At 38.0% G+C, this 13,455-nt stretch overlaps 1 protein-coding gene across 1 annotated transcript in view; it reads left to right on the top strand.

The window, feature by feature from the left end:
• Positions 1 to 11,070, top strand: part of LOC126092569 (guanine nucleotide exchange factor MSS4) — a 57,468-nt gene extending 46,398 nt beyond the window's left edge. The window contains exon 3 of the mRNA XM_049908246.1: positions 8,445 to 11,070. Coding sequence (XP_049764203.1) covers positions 8,445 to 8,699 — 255 coding nt within the window. The 3' untranslated portion in view covers positions 8,700 to 11,070. The remainder of the gene's footprint in view (positions 1 to 8,444) is intronic.
• The last annotated feature ends 2,385 nt before the right edge of the window (positions 11,071 to 13,455 follow it).

Raw genomic sequence — 13,455 nt, 5'->3', positions numbered from 1 at the left:
TTCAGCCAGCTATCCACATGATTCCCTTTGCCGATCTGCGGAGTGTTTTATGTTGTCGTGTTGCTCTTTTATGGCATGCACATTGGTCGACACTTCCCAATAATAAATTGCGGGACGTGAAAGCTCTTCCCTGTGCTTGGAACTCTTCCTCCCGAACTCGTCGTCGGGAGGAGGTAATTTTAACTAGACTCCGGATAGGGCACTGTCTTTTTAGCCATCAACATCTTTTAAGTGGCGATCCTCCCCCACTCTGCCCCCACTGCTCTCAGCTGTGGACAGTGAGACACCTTTTACTTGAGTGCCCCTATTTTACTCCATTACGCGCCCGTCTACAGCTGTCGCCTGATATATCTTCCATTTTAGCAGATGACGCACGCTCAGCCAATCGCGTTCTTGAGTTTATTAGTGCCAGTGAGATGATGTCAGTCATTTGAAGCTCTTTTCGGGGACAACCCTTGTATAGTGGTTTTTTAAGCTTTCCTTCTGTTTCTAGTTTCTCCAATTTTTTGAGTTTCGTTCCCATTGCTGCTGGTTTCCAGTTTCGTTTTTTTACCTTTTCCTAAGTCACAGACTGGGCGCTAATGACCGTAGCAGTTTTGCGCCCTAAAACCATAACAAAAAAGAAGTATCCCACATATTGTCCCCTTCTTTTGGCCCTCCGTGCTAAGCATAGTTTTCTCGATTCCTTAAATTTAATATTAGCAGATGTCTCATGGATGGTTGAACTGGTCCTGAGTTTCCTCCATGAAAGTGGTTTTCATTTCCGGATATAAGGTTTTACTTTACTCTTGGGGCAGGGGCAGGGTGGTTGTAGTTGGGACCTCTCTTCACGTTTTCTTGGTCTGGGACCCCATGACCACTCCCCCATGGAACGACTGCCCATTTCTTTTTTTTGAGCTTTTAGATTTGGTCTCACCTTTTATGCTTTATTCTGTATGTGTTTTAATTTCATTATTTTATAATTTAACTTCCCTGACTGGATCCATCCACTTTTAGCGGACCCTCTTTCTTCTGTGACTAACTTTGGAATCATGGGACTGATGGCCTCGCTGTTTGGTCCCATAAAACCTCTCAATTAATCAATCAATCAGTCATGAACAACCCCCTGCACCTGCCATGCAGTTACTGGACAAAGATGATTTTGCTCCACGAGTGTCCTTTGCGCAGTGGTATATACAGATGTGCACAACAGACTTCCACTTCCCAACCCTGATTTTGTTCACCAGTGAGGTGACCATCATGTGGAAGGGAAAGTTCAATCCCTATAACACCCGTGTGTGGTTGGAGGAGAACCCACATACAACAAGAGCCCGTGCAGCCCAGAGACAGTTTTCAGTTAATGCATGGATCGGCACTGTCAGGAAACACCTTGTCGGGCTGTACTTGTTGCTCCAACATTTGCCAGGTGCAACTTATCTCATCTTTCTTCAGCAAGTATTGCCCCAGCGATTCGAGGGGGCACACGTACACACTGCGATGTGTTCTGCCATATAGTTTCAACATGATGGGGCCCCCTCACATTGCAGTCAGTCTTAATGCACATCGCCACCTGAATATGGTGTGTTGTGAACATTGGATCGGCTGGGATGGTCCGGTGCATTGGCCAATGAGATCGCCAGACTTCACTTTCCTTGACTGCTTCCTCTGGGGTATACGTAAAGACACTTGGGTTGAAAAGCCTCGTCAACAGTGCAGAGGACCTTGCACACATTGTGGCAGCCGCTGGGGAAGTCGGAGACATGCCCTGTATTTTCCAGGACATCACGTCTTCCATACGCCTGCATCATGGTCGGATGTCATAATTTCGAAAACCTTCTTTGATGATGATTGTTGTCTATTTTTGTTCTTATGTATTGATTTCTGCTGTACGAGGCATAATAAACATGTTTTATCAACCTGTTTATGTCCTTCCTTTCTTGGGTTTTGTGAAGTCCCTACCGTGCCAGGAAAACATTTCCAACCATGCATTGCTATGTGATTTTCCATCCTATAGGCGTACTTCCTCTCGAAAGCTTGTAACTGCGGTGCTGGAACACCTTGTGTAATGAAACTGGGGAAGAAGCAACTTTTTTTAAAGTAACAGGATTCTTACTCATTTACGTGATTAAATTAAGATGGTGTAAATGTGAATAGCATTAAGCAGTATATTTATAGTCAATTGTTAATGCTATGTACAAATTAAGTTCTTGTGATGTCTGTTATCTCGTTTTAATGTATACCTTGACTTGTTCCACATCTGTAAAGTTTTTCCTCCTTGATGGGCACTATGGAACACAATATAGGAATAAATTACATTACCTAAAACTGTCACAGTTTTGGCTGCTTGTATTGTGGGCCTATTTAGATTGACAGTGGTATACCAGATTTGATACTTCATAGCATTTTGTTATAATAAAAGAACTTGTTTGAAAACGTCAGGCTAGTGCCATTAGCATCCTCAGATTCTGATGAGAAGGTAGAAGACCTCTATGAAGAGTTTCAGAAATTGATAAATGAAAGCAAGTCCCGCATGTGCATGAGGACTTTCAGGGCAAAATCAGCACAAAATCCGAGGATTCTTCAGTGAGAAACTTCATATGTGATAGGTCATACTTTAGTAGACTTTTCAAAGGGCAAAACATGTTAATCTGTATCAATTCTACTATGCAAGGATCAAATGCAACTGAAAATTAAATGGCCTGTTTCTTTACACAAAAACAATTGTGAAAGATGTGATGGCTCACTTCAGAATTTAAAGTTATCAGACAAACAATTCACAAGATAGACAAGCTCATCAGGCAGAAAATCAAAAAGCTAAATTATGAGAAGTTATTTTTAAAGAGTGCTGCCAGGCTTAATTTGCCAGCTTCGTAGCAAATGAAATCAGATTTATCTTTACATTTACACTCCGCAAGCCCTATTACGATGCAAAGTGGGCACCATCATCGGTAAAAGTGCTCTTACAGTATCAACAGCCCTTGCAGTGCATGCCGATGTTGGTAATAACTTGCATGTTGAACAATAGGAACTGAATTTGACAAGTTGTCAGTCTCGTGTCGAGAGGCAATGGGAGAGCTTGTTCGCAATTTCCTATGGTTCACAAATAAAGTTAGCTGGTATGTTGTTTTACTGGGTTATATTTTAACTATAGTGTCACAATTTTTGGCAAAATCGGAAAGACGACGTAAAAGTAGGTAAGTGTGACGGTGAATGTATATCTTGGGCTGTGCTACACATCAGTCTATTATGGCAGCTATATATTTTCGTGTGGAGATTCATTGGCTATGCCAACTGTCAACCATGCTGTCACATTTCAACCTAACCAAGGCAGGAGGCTTACCAAGGCTGCAGGCTTTGCAACAGATTAGTCTGTCATCGCGTGTAGTTATTTTCAGTCACAAATAAAATATGAAAAGCAGTAACCAACCTTAAAATGCATTACAACCAGAAAAATGAAAGTTATTCTGTTGCTCCCCATATTGAAAACAAATGTAATCAATTTGTATCTTCTGCTGAAAGAAACCTTAATATTCAGTGATTCTCATTGGCTACCATACACTATCATTTGACTGACTGTGACCAACATCATCGAATTGTGAACATCAGTACACAACACAAGAGCCGACAACACCATAAGTGCAGTTCACACTTTAGTGTGATCATGATACCTCCACACTTTCCTGTTGCATTCGTGAATGGTGATTGGGAAGAACTGTTGGTAAGCCTCCATATGAGGACAGATTCCTTGTATACTAGCATGATAGCCATTTTGCAAAATGGAAGGGGATAATATGTTTTGCAACTCTCTTTGGAACATAGGTTCTTGGCATATTAAGAGTAAACCTGTGTGATGTGCCGTGCCTCCCTTGCAGCATCTACATGAAGTTGGATGAGCATCTGCATGACGCTCACTTGCTTACTAAATCAACCCATGGAGACATTTTCAACTATAATACGGATCTTCTGTCATTGCTATTAATTCTGCCTGGTACTGGTTCCTGATAGAACAAACTGTAATCAAGTATTGGTGTTGTCAGGTACATCTTTCATAAATGAATTAAATGAATGTAGTATTCCTTCATTAAATCAACCTGCCTTTTCAGTAATTATTGTGATGTTTCTGAAATCAGTCAATAGGGGCTCTTTCCGCCTATATATGCAGTGTGTTAAATTTAGGTTGGTCAAATGACAGTTCCTTCACTAAATGTCAACCCGGTGCAAGTTTTCTTGCATTTTGCTAAAATTTTGTGAAGTTGGCTCTCTACGTACAAGAGCAATCAGCAAACAATGTTCTTGAGCTTCCAGTGTTATCCACCAGATCATATATGTAAATCACAGATGGCAATGACTGTATAACTCTCTTGGGGCTTGCTCAAAATTACTCTCACAGCCAAAGAGTTCTCCTCATTAAGAATTACTTGCTGAGTTCTGTATGCTTGGAAGCCTCCAATCATTTCACGAAGTTAGTCTGATATTCTGCAAACTCTGTTTTGTTCACTCGACCTTCTGGAGTCAAGGAATTCAGAGTCAGCCTGTATGGCTTCTGGCCCTCATGGATGAAAGTAGCAAACTGACATTTATTACAGAATAATAATCACCGTGATCTCTAAACAATTTTGTTGCTTGTGGGTTTCATTTCTTGAAGTAAAGACTAGTACTCAATAAAAATTATTTTGAGATCAAGACTAACTATTGTGGTGCAATAAATTCTTCTATGATCACGATTTACCATTGGCATCAAGTCTCATAAAAGAAAACAAATGAGTGTTTCGCAAGGTTAGTATTTGTGACATCATCATTGATTCCTACAGAGGAGGTTTAAACATGTTCTATAGTTCCAAAACAGTAATATTGGCCTGTAGTTATGCTCTTGTCAGATGATCATCCTGGAAACTAAACTGACGGATGCCTTTTTTTCAGTTGTTTGAAATGCTTCATTTCTCGAGTGACCTACAGTAAACTGCTGTTAGGTGAGGAAGTTGTTTTGCATAATTTATATAAAACTTACAGGTGTCCCATGAACTCCCATTGTCTTTTCTCCATTGAGCAATTTTAGTTGATTTTCTGATCTGTAACCCCTTGTTATTATGACATTTTGATATGATGTTATTGCAAAGACAAACCATAATACAATACATCTAATTTCAGAAGACTGAATTTAGTATTTTGACTTTCCTCGTGTTCTCTTGTTTCAGTGACAGGGCGATCACTGACTGACTGTATAGTGACTTTGACATATTTACTAACTTTACATACTTACACATTGTGTTTCTGAAAGGCATCATCTAACCATTGCAGTGTCTCCCATGTTAAGTTTTCCTCCACCTACATCTGCTCATAAAGTCATATTGAGTTGAAGTCTGAACTGATCACACTTATACTCTCTGTCAGGAGACTAAACTAGACCTGAATGTGTGGCAATAAGGTGCAAACAGTCCATATATGCAAGTTGGAGAGGATTTGGCTTTTGAAAGACTTTACTAGAATGTTTTCTCGTGAGGGGAAAAACAAGACATTCAAATTCCCTTGTTGAATTGCTATGAGATTATGTCCCAAATTACTACCAGAAGTAACCTGAAGCTTTGTTAATGCTTATCCAGATCATGACACAGTGATGCCAGTTTGAAAGGAAGTATTCCTTCTGCAGAAACCAGGAGAACTTATTCTGTTACATCATAAACATTTCACAACATAACTTGTTCCTACCGTATGGCTGTCATCTTGAGACTGAATAAGGAAAAGGAAAATGTCACAGCAAAATCTGCTAAGTTTCAAACTTCACTCAACATAAAACAGTGTCATACCCAACATGTGCTGCATACACCGACAATAGTTTGAGATGGTGCTCTTGTCTGTAAGTAAGGTCTTTGTTGTTAATGGGACATTAAATCCTAATCTTTATTCCTTACTTTTTTTTTGGCTTACTGTGACTTTGGTAAACTGAGAATTCTTAATGGGACAAGTGAAAAAGGAGTGGCAAGAGATCAGTATGATTTGTCATATGTTATTGTAAGCTCAGCTAGATTAACTTCGCCAACACTCAACAAAAATGTCACCTTCCAACCTAACATAGATCTCAGGCTACGCTACAGGTCAGTATGTCACCGCACCTAAGATCTTGTATTCATATTTGTTGGCTTCGTCAACTTGCCACCAAACTGTCACCTTCCTGCCTCACCTAGACCTTCGGTAACATTACACTTCAGTGTGTTACCACAGTCTACATCCTAGAAGCTAATACAGACACACAAAAAATGTTGTTAGTGTTCTTTTCGATTACTGTTTGTACACATGTGAAATCACATTTCACATAATTGGAGTACAGGATGGGACCTAATGTTGGTAGGTTCAGTTAATCTGCTACATTCATGCTCAGTGTCACAGAAAATAGATCATGCTCAGTGTCACAGAAAATAGATCATGCTCAGTGTCACAGAAAATAGATCATGCTCAGTGTCACAGAAAATAGATCATGCACAGTGTCACAGAAAATAGATCTTGGATTTGTGTGGATCATAATATAGTTCATTCCTGCTCATTGTACTAGACTCCATGTTCAGTAACCATCCCAAAAGTTATATCAGGGAAGAGGCCTGTTCTGAGTTAGGCTCATGGTTATTAACAGGATATCTGATGATGTCCAGTGTGTGTGCACACAGCGAAGTGAAGGAGAAGAAATCAATATGTATAGAGACTGATTTGTCCACTAAAAATGAGTGAAGTATTCCTATGAAGGCAGATAGATGGAGGTACATCTCACCTGTGCCGACATACACGAATGTCAGTTCTAATAAAGGGGTGGTAATGCAGACCTATTAAAAAAAAGGTTAACATAGCTTCCAATGTAATTAATACCTACTGATTGTATAAGAGTACAGAGACATCTGCCTTTCGTCTCATGCTCGGTTATCTAACCTGTCATTCTGTTTCCCTGCACCAATTTAGACTGCACTGCCTTGGCCTGCTAGAACTAGACTAAGAAATCTGGTGTTGCTCATTGTGGGCCTAAGTGACTGTTCAAGCATCCCTACCACTTGATGAAGAACAGTAATTGTTGAGCAAAGGAAGATTTGAGAACTGAAAATAGTAATGTAAATCTTGAAATGTTATCCGCAGTGTAATTTCTTGCGTCCGAAATCTTAAAAGTTATTAGGATAATAGTTTATTTGGATGCCACAATAGCCTGGAACAAGTAGTATTCTATACTGTGGTGAATATGTTCTATTTTCTTTCAAATGAAACTGGTTCAATAATTGGTAAGACCAGTGATAATGTGATTGCATACAAGTTAGAACCAGACTGATTTATCTTAGCTTTCTGGCTATTGGTGATTAGTACAAAAGTCTGATGGACCTCTTTCGAAATGCACTGCTCATTGATATGCCTCTTGTTGCCTATCATAGTTGGTTTACTTGGCCAATTACTTCCTTACTCCTTTTGCTGCCACAGTTTCCCAGGTTTCATTACTATATTAAAGCTGAATGCTTCCTATGTAGCCAATAAAGCTATCATCAAATCCCTTCCGTTTTCATGTCATTGCAAAATTCTTCCATTTTGGTTGTTCACTTTCAGCTACCATAGGTGGGAAATGAATTGAAAAATTGCGTAACAAGGGTATGATAGTACCTATCAATGCTATTCTGACTTTCCTTAACACATAGCATAGCTATTTACTTGCAGTCTTAAGGATTTGTTTCTGATTCAAAACTTTGAACTTAGAAGTAGTTGAGCAGTTTGTTCAGATTGAGAAGATAATTTGTTCATCTGGTCAGATTTCATCTGGTTTGTAATTATCTGTCTGAATTAAATCATCTTTACTTGGTTAATTCTCTATGGAACAAATCATCATCATCATCGTCATCGTCATCGTCATCATCATCATCGTCATCATCATCATCATCATCGTCATCATCATCATCTGTGTATCAAATGCCAAAACTGAGAATGGTGGAGTATGGCAGATAAATTTGAAAATGTAAAGCCATCGAGTAACAGTAGATTTCAGAGCTTTTAGAGCAGTTGTTTTAGAAAGTAAAAAATAGGAAAAACTTATTAAACATTACATTGCCTGGCGGAGGAAGTATTTCTCTGTTCAGCAGGCATAATAAATTACTAAGCTTGCATAGTTTTGTCCTGCTGCACAATGTTCATAGAGATGTCCACCACATTGTTTCACCAATATTTGTTTCCATGTGTACAGCAGATTTAGCGCAGTAATTATTCTTGTTTTTCTTTGTGTTGTCGCATGATAGAGCAGTCTCAACATGACACAGTATTAGAATGCATGATTCTACTCAAAAAATTTTATGCAGTAGAGTGCCCCCCCCCCCCCTCCCCCCCCCCTCCCACACACACACACAGAATTTAGTGAGAGAGATTATTTGAATTCATTGTAACATATGACAGTCGTAGAAAAATACCTAATTGTGCTCAGTTGCTGTTTTCTTTTGAACACTTGTCCACAGTTCCCGTTGCCCCACATGAAGCAGAAATCGGAAGTGCCGAGTAACCCCGAAGAAGAAGTGATAAAGGACTACTGGGTTGTTGAAGATATGTATTCATTTGAAAATGTGGGATTCTCAAATACAGTTTCTGGCGTCAAGTACTTGGCGTGTGCTGACTGCGAAGTGGGCCCTATTGGTTGGTACGACATTGCAGCACGCACCAGCTACGTAGCACTTTCACGTGTGTTACATGGCAATATCTCTGGCAACATCTAGTGCATATCAGTTATATTTTTTATGTCTGCTGGTGCACTCTGGTCTATGCAGTCCATTTAGTTTTTTGCAGCAATATGCCAGGCACCATTCTGTGTCTTCCTTCTTGTTATTTCTTTCATTGTAATAGCAGGTGCATACTCTGAGAAAATGTTAATCATTCTCTCTCTTCAGTGAACTTCATAGCCTGTTATTTGTTAAATGTATTGTGCAAAATACAGGTTTATACTTTCATTAGAATACATTTTTGGTTCACATATCAGCTACCACAGACTGCACAAATGTGTGAGGTTTTTTGTGATAGTTTCTATGGAAACCGTTAATTGTGTGTCACGTATTGTGTATAAGTTCTGTCAGTATCATTTGGTGCTTCCAGACATAGAAGTTTCATTTCACTCTAGAGAACAAGTGGTGGCAACAGAGACTGAGTTTGAGACATGAAATTTTCCAAAGTTTGAGCTGTAATTTCTATTGTAAGATAAGATTAACTTGTGTAAGACATTGTGGGCATGTGAAATGTAAACAGACTGAACTAATATATTAACCTGTTGACTGCTTGAGTTATTATTTGTTTTCATTTTTACAACTGCTGAAATACTTAGTAATATTTTATTAAAATATTCATAACAGTAAAGCTCAAAGTCTAATTTGCTTTAAGAATTTTATTATCCATTATTTGCTTGATTGTGATGGCGAAAGTTCATATTTTGTGATCCACCGGCGAAGGTTTCTGCATCAGTGCCATTGGACTGCACCTATATTTGCTTGTCACAGAAGTAAATGGTAATGTAAAGCTAATGTAAAATGTTATAAAAACCATATTGATTTACATTATTCTCAGATCCTGCACAATTTTGCACACAGAACGTATACTAGAGTAAAATATGAAATAATTGAATAAAATCTTAGATGCTGCATTTCCATAACTTCAGGGCTAATATCTTACTGTTAATCAATTACATGTGATTTTTTTCTGTAAATTAATGTTCATTATGATGCTGTCTCAGGTTGGTCTGATAACATAGAGTTGCTTTCATGTATGTTATTAGTGAAACATGGTTTACTTGAAGTTTTTGGTTGTTATAAATATTATCCAGTGTGTTTTACGTTTCTCACACTTATAAGCAGTAGAATGGTAGAAACACTGCCAATGTGAAATTAATTTTTGTTTTTCCGCACTGCTGTCAGTCATCATTCATTTTCAGAGATTTTCAGAGTTTTATGTTGGAAAATTAGAATCCTGAGGTTATTACTGAGTTTATTACTGTAGTGATATATTGCCGAAGATTATGCATGCATTTTTGATAATTAATGCACATTGCCAAGCTGTTCTGCAGCAAGTGTGAACTATTACTCGTGATTTGTAATTATATGTTGTATATGTGCACACATTTTTAAATGAAAATAATTATGTTTCAAGTTCCTAATGTAAGTGGTTCCTCAGTGTTTTCACTAGAGAAAATATGGATGCTGAGTGAATCATATTGTTACATAATAGACTTTATGCGAAGCTGATTTGTGTAACAGAACCAGTGTATTTTCTTCCTTAAAGTAGCAATTCCATAATGGAGAGTAAAGCTATTGTGTATATTATTATACAGAACTATTGACTTCGTTAGTTGAAGTCGTATCTTTTTGAGGGTACTGCTAGCGAATAATACATTGTTCATTTAGGCTGTTGCCATTTATCAGAAGTGTCCTTCAAAAATTATATCATCTTTCATGTATCAGATGTGCCTGATGATTGTTGGACACACACCATATGCATTTGAATTAATCATAATTTAAAAAATATGGTTTTATATGACCAGACAAGAGAACAAGACAGGATGAAACAAGTCTACATTGACATTAGTATGTATGTGATCAAGGCCCTTAGTTACCTGTGGACATTAGTTTTTTTATTTTTCAGCAGTTGGTACTCATAACTTCAGCTTTCCTTTGTTGTCTTGGTTTCACTTTGTGTCAGGATATGCTACATTGGATATTACAGTTCCCAGTTTCTGTTGCAAGTGACTGGGAGGTGACAACACCACATAGCTGCTTTGCTTCAACAGTCCTCCTAAATGTGGGCTTGCTGGTTACAATAAAGAAAGCATATAATTTAGATTCTTAATTCATTCAATTACCTGCTGGTATTCAAAGATTATTAAGTTGTTTTCTGTTATGACTGGTAACACAGATTCGATATATGCAAGACACTTGTGTTTGCACATTAAGTAGTTACATGTTAAAAATTGCACTCCGTCTCAGGTCTCTCCCCCCTCCCCCCCATCTTCCTTCAACATTTGGAGGGCTATGATGATTAGTAGATTAGAGGAAGGGAAGGGCATATGAGCACCAATACTGCCAGAGATAGAAAGGCACTATAGTTTAATAACTCTATTTGGTGACTTGTATATAATGATAGAAAAACAAGGAATAGTGTGCCCAAATTTTGGCATGATCAGGTGTGACTGGACTACACTTTCATCTTGTCTTCTTTGTTGAAAATGTAACTGGTTTGCTTCCATGTGAAATATTCCATTTTTTAATTGCAGTGGTGAGATTTTACATAAATCATTAATTAAAAGTTGTCATCTGTATAGTTGCTTTTCACATGAGATGCAGTGAAGTGTTAGTCCACTTCTTGACTGTCTTATGCATCGAATTTTCATTTCATGCTATCTCTTGTCTGGTTCTAGACCCTAAAGAGAAGCATTTTCTAATCCACTGCCAAAATGACAGGAGTATAGAGTCGTCTGCTATACTGCGAGGGAAAAGTAAATTAATGATATATTTATGAAAATAAAATGTTGTTTCAGAGTAAGGATGACGGTGGAAAATGTTCAGTGAAAGCTTAAGATTCAATGTTTGTTTTATGTTCTGTTCTGCTCTGATTCTCCTGCTTCAGGTTGTTAAGTGGTAAGTAGGATTTCCTCTCTTATGTCATTGATATACATTTTTAATTTTGTGCCAGTAGTTCATCCTCTGAGGTAACCCTCACTGCTACCTGCTATTAGACAGAGGAATGTTGTTTAAATGAAGCGCCATTAATGTTAAAGTGTCAATTGTATAGTTTTTACATTATTTCAGCATTACTACTTGCCGAAAAATGTGACATTTATATCTCAGCTGCCTCTGTGCAACACTTGTAAGTTGATTTTGAACAGTAGGCACAAACTGCTTGAGACTGTTGCCAATAGAAGATGTAACACACGCGTGTGTGAAGGCAAGGTTTCCATGCTAGGCACCAGGTGACTTGGGGTGGAGTTTATTCTAGTGGGTAGCATGGTGGTTGTGCTGCTCTGTTGGAGTAAGATGTGGGCTGGAGCACAGTGAACAATACTGCCACCAATATGGAAGACACTGTCACTCTTCGGCTGATAATAAAACTTGACAGTTATGGGGCTGTACTGTACAGAGTTAGTCATTCCTTGCATTCTTTGGATCGCTTCTTCGATGAATACCTTCTGGGATTTGGGAATTTACATTAACAAAGTGAAACAGCTGTTGAAAACAGCTTTAACAGCTGTCAATTAACTGTTACGTACTATTGTGCTAATTCGAGCTATACTGAGCATAGTGAAACAACAAGAAAGCAGTTACTTTGATACCTGCAGGTTGTCTCCAATTGCCAGTTTAATATCTGCATGGTGACAATTACATTTATCACAAGTAGTTACCATTGTTTCACAAAACAGAAGTCCGTTTGCAAAGCGTATTGCTACTGTCATGCAGCTAACAGGAATTTTCAATCCTAGATAATTTGTGAAAGGGTTGATCTTGGCCATCAGCTATAAACCAAACATCACCAGAAACACCCTTTTCATTAGATGTTACTGTTTCTTACCCACTCAGAGAGAGCCTCCAGTAGTTTGGCACCATTGTTAAAAATCACCCTTTTTTTGATAAATTCATTAGTCTCTTTCGTTATTATAAATGTACTGCCAATTTTACCTATCTATAAAACTAGAAACTTGAGAATGAGTTGTAATTGAACTTATTTTGCAATGTGTGGTAAATTTGCTTCTATTTGTATTTCACCATTAGGCAGTAGCAAAATACTTGACGTTAACAATCTTTAACAATGTTCAAACACTGTTAGAAAATAAGTGAAGCTTTATGTGTGTCCACAGAACCTGTGAATACATTAGCTGATGTTGTAAGACCTAAATCACTGTTCTCCCACTTATACACAGTGCAACTTTGTAGAGTCTGGCATATAGAAATACTTATTGTTTTATTCTGTCTGTCTCAAGTCTTGTGCAAAACTGTTTCTTTCCATACAGAGTAATTGTACAAATGTATCGTTTATTCCATGTTTGTGCAATTCACCCATCACTTATTTCGTTATATAAAGACATTACATATTGTCGTCTACATTTTTCTAAACACTACAATTAGAATTTCAGTGCTAGTGTTGTTAACATTTCTTCAGTCATTTTATGTGAGTCAGTATTTCAATCTTTGTAGTTTCTCATTAGAATGTTATGTTTATTCAAACTTTTACATGCTTCTTGAGAAAGTTTACTGCCTTATAACTGTAGGAATGACATTTAGTAAATATTTAACTGCTTTGTGTCCTTCAGCATTTTCTGAATGTGATCACCTACAGTGCGCAGCCTCAAGCACTGGAATTCGGCTCTGAGGCAGGGAAGTGCACTCACCGCCAATATGGGACCACTTGGGTCGAGCCTTCACTGCAGCTTTTGCTTTTCTACGTGATATAAATATCTAGAATATTAATTGTTTGATACCCTGAGTCTTTCAGGCATTG

Source organism: Schistocerca cancellata, chromosome 7 (genome assembly GCF_023864275.1).
Source record: "Schistocerca cancellata isolate TAMUIC-IGC-003103 chromosome 7, iqSchCanc2.1, whole genome shotgun sequence".
Taxonomy (NCBI): Eukaryota; Metazoa; Arthropoda; class Insecta; order Orthoptera; family Acrididae; genus Schistocerca; species Schistocerca cancellata.
Note: the sequence above shows the minus strand (reverse complement) of the source record. Positions and strands in the feature narration are given on the sequence as shown.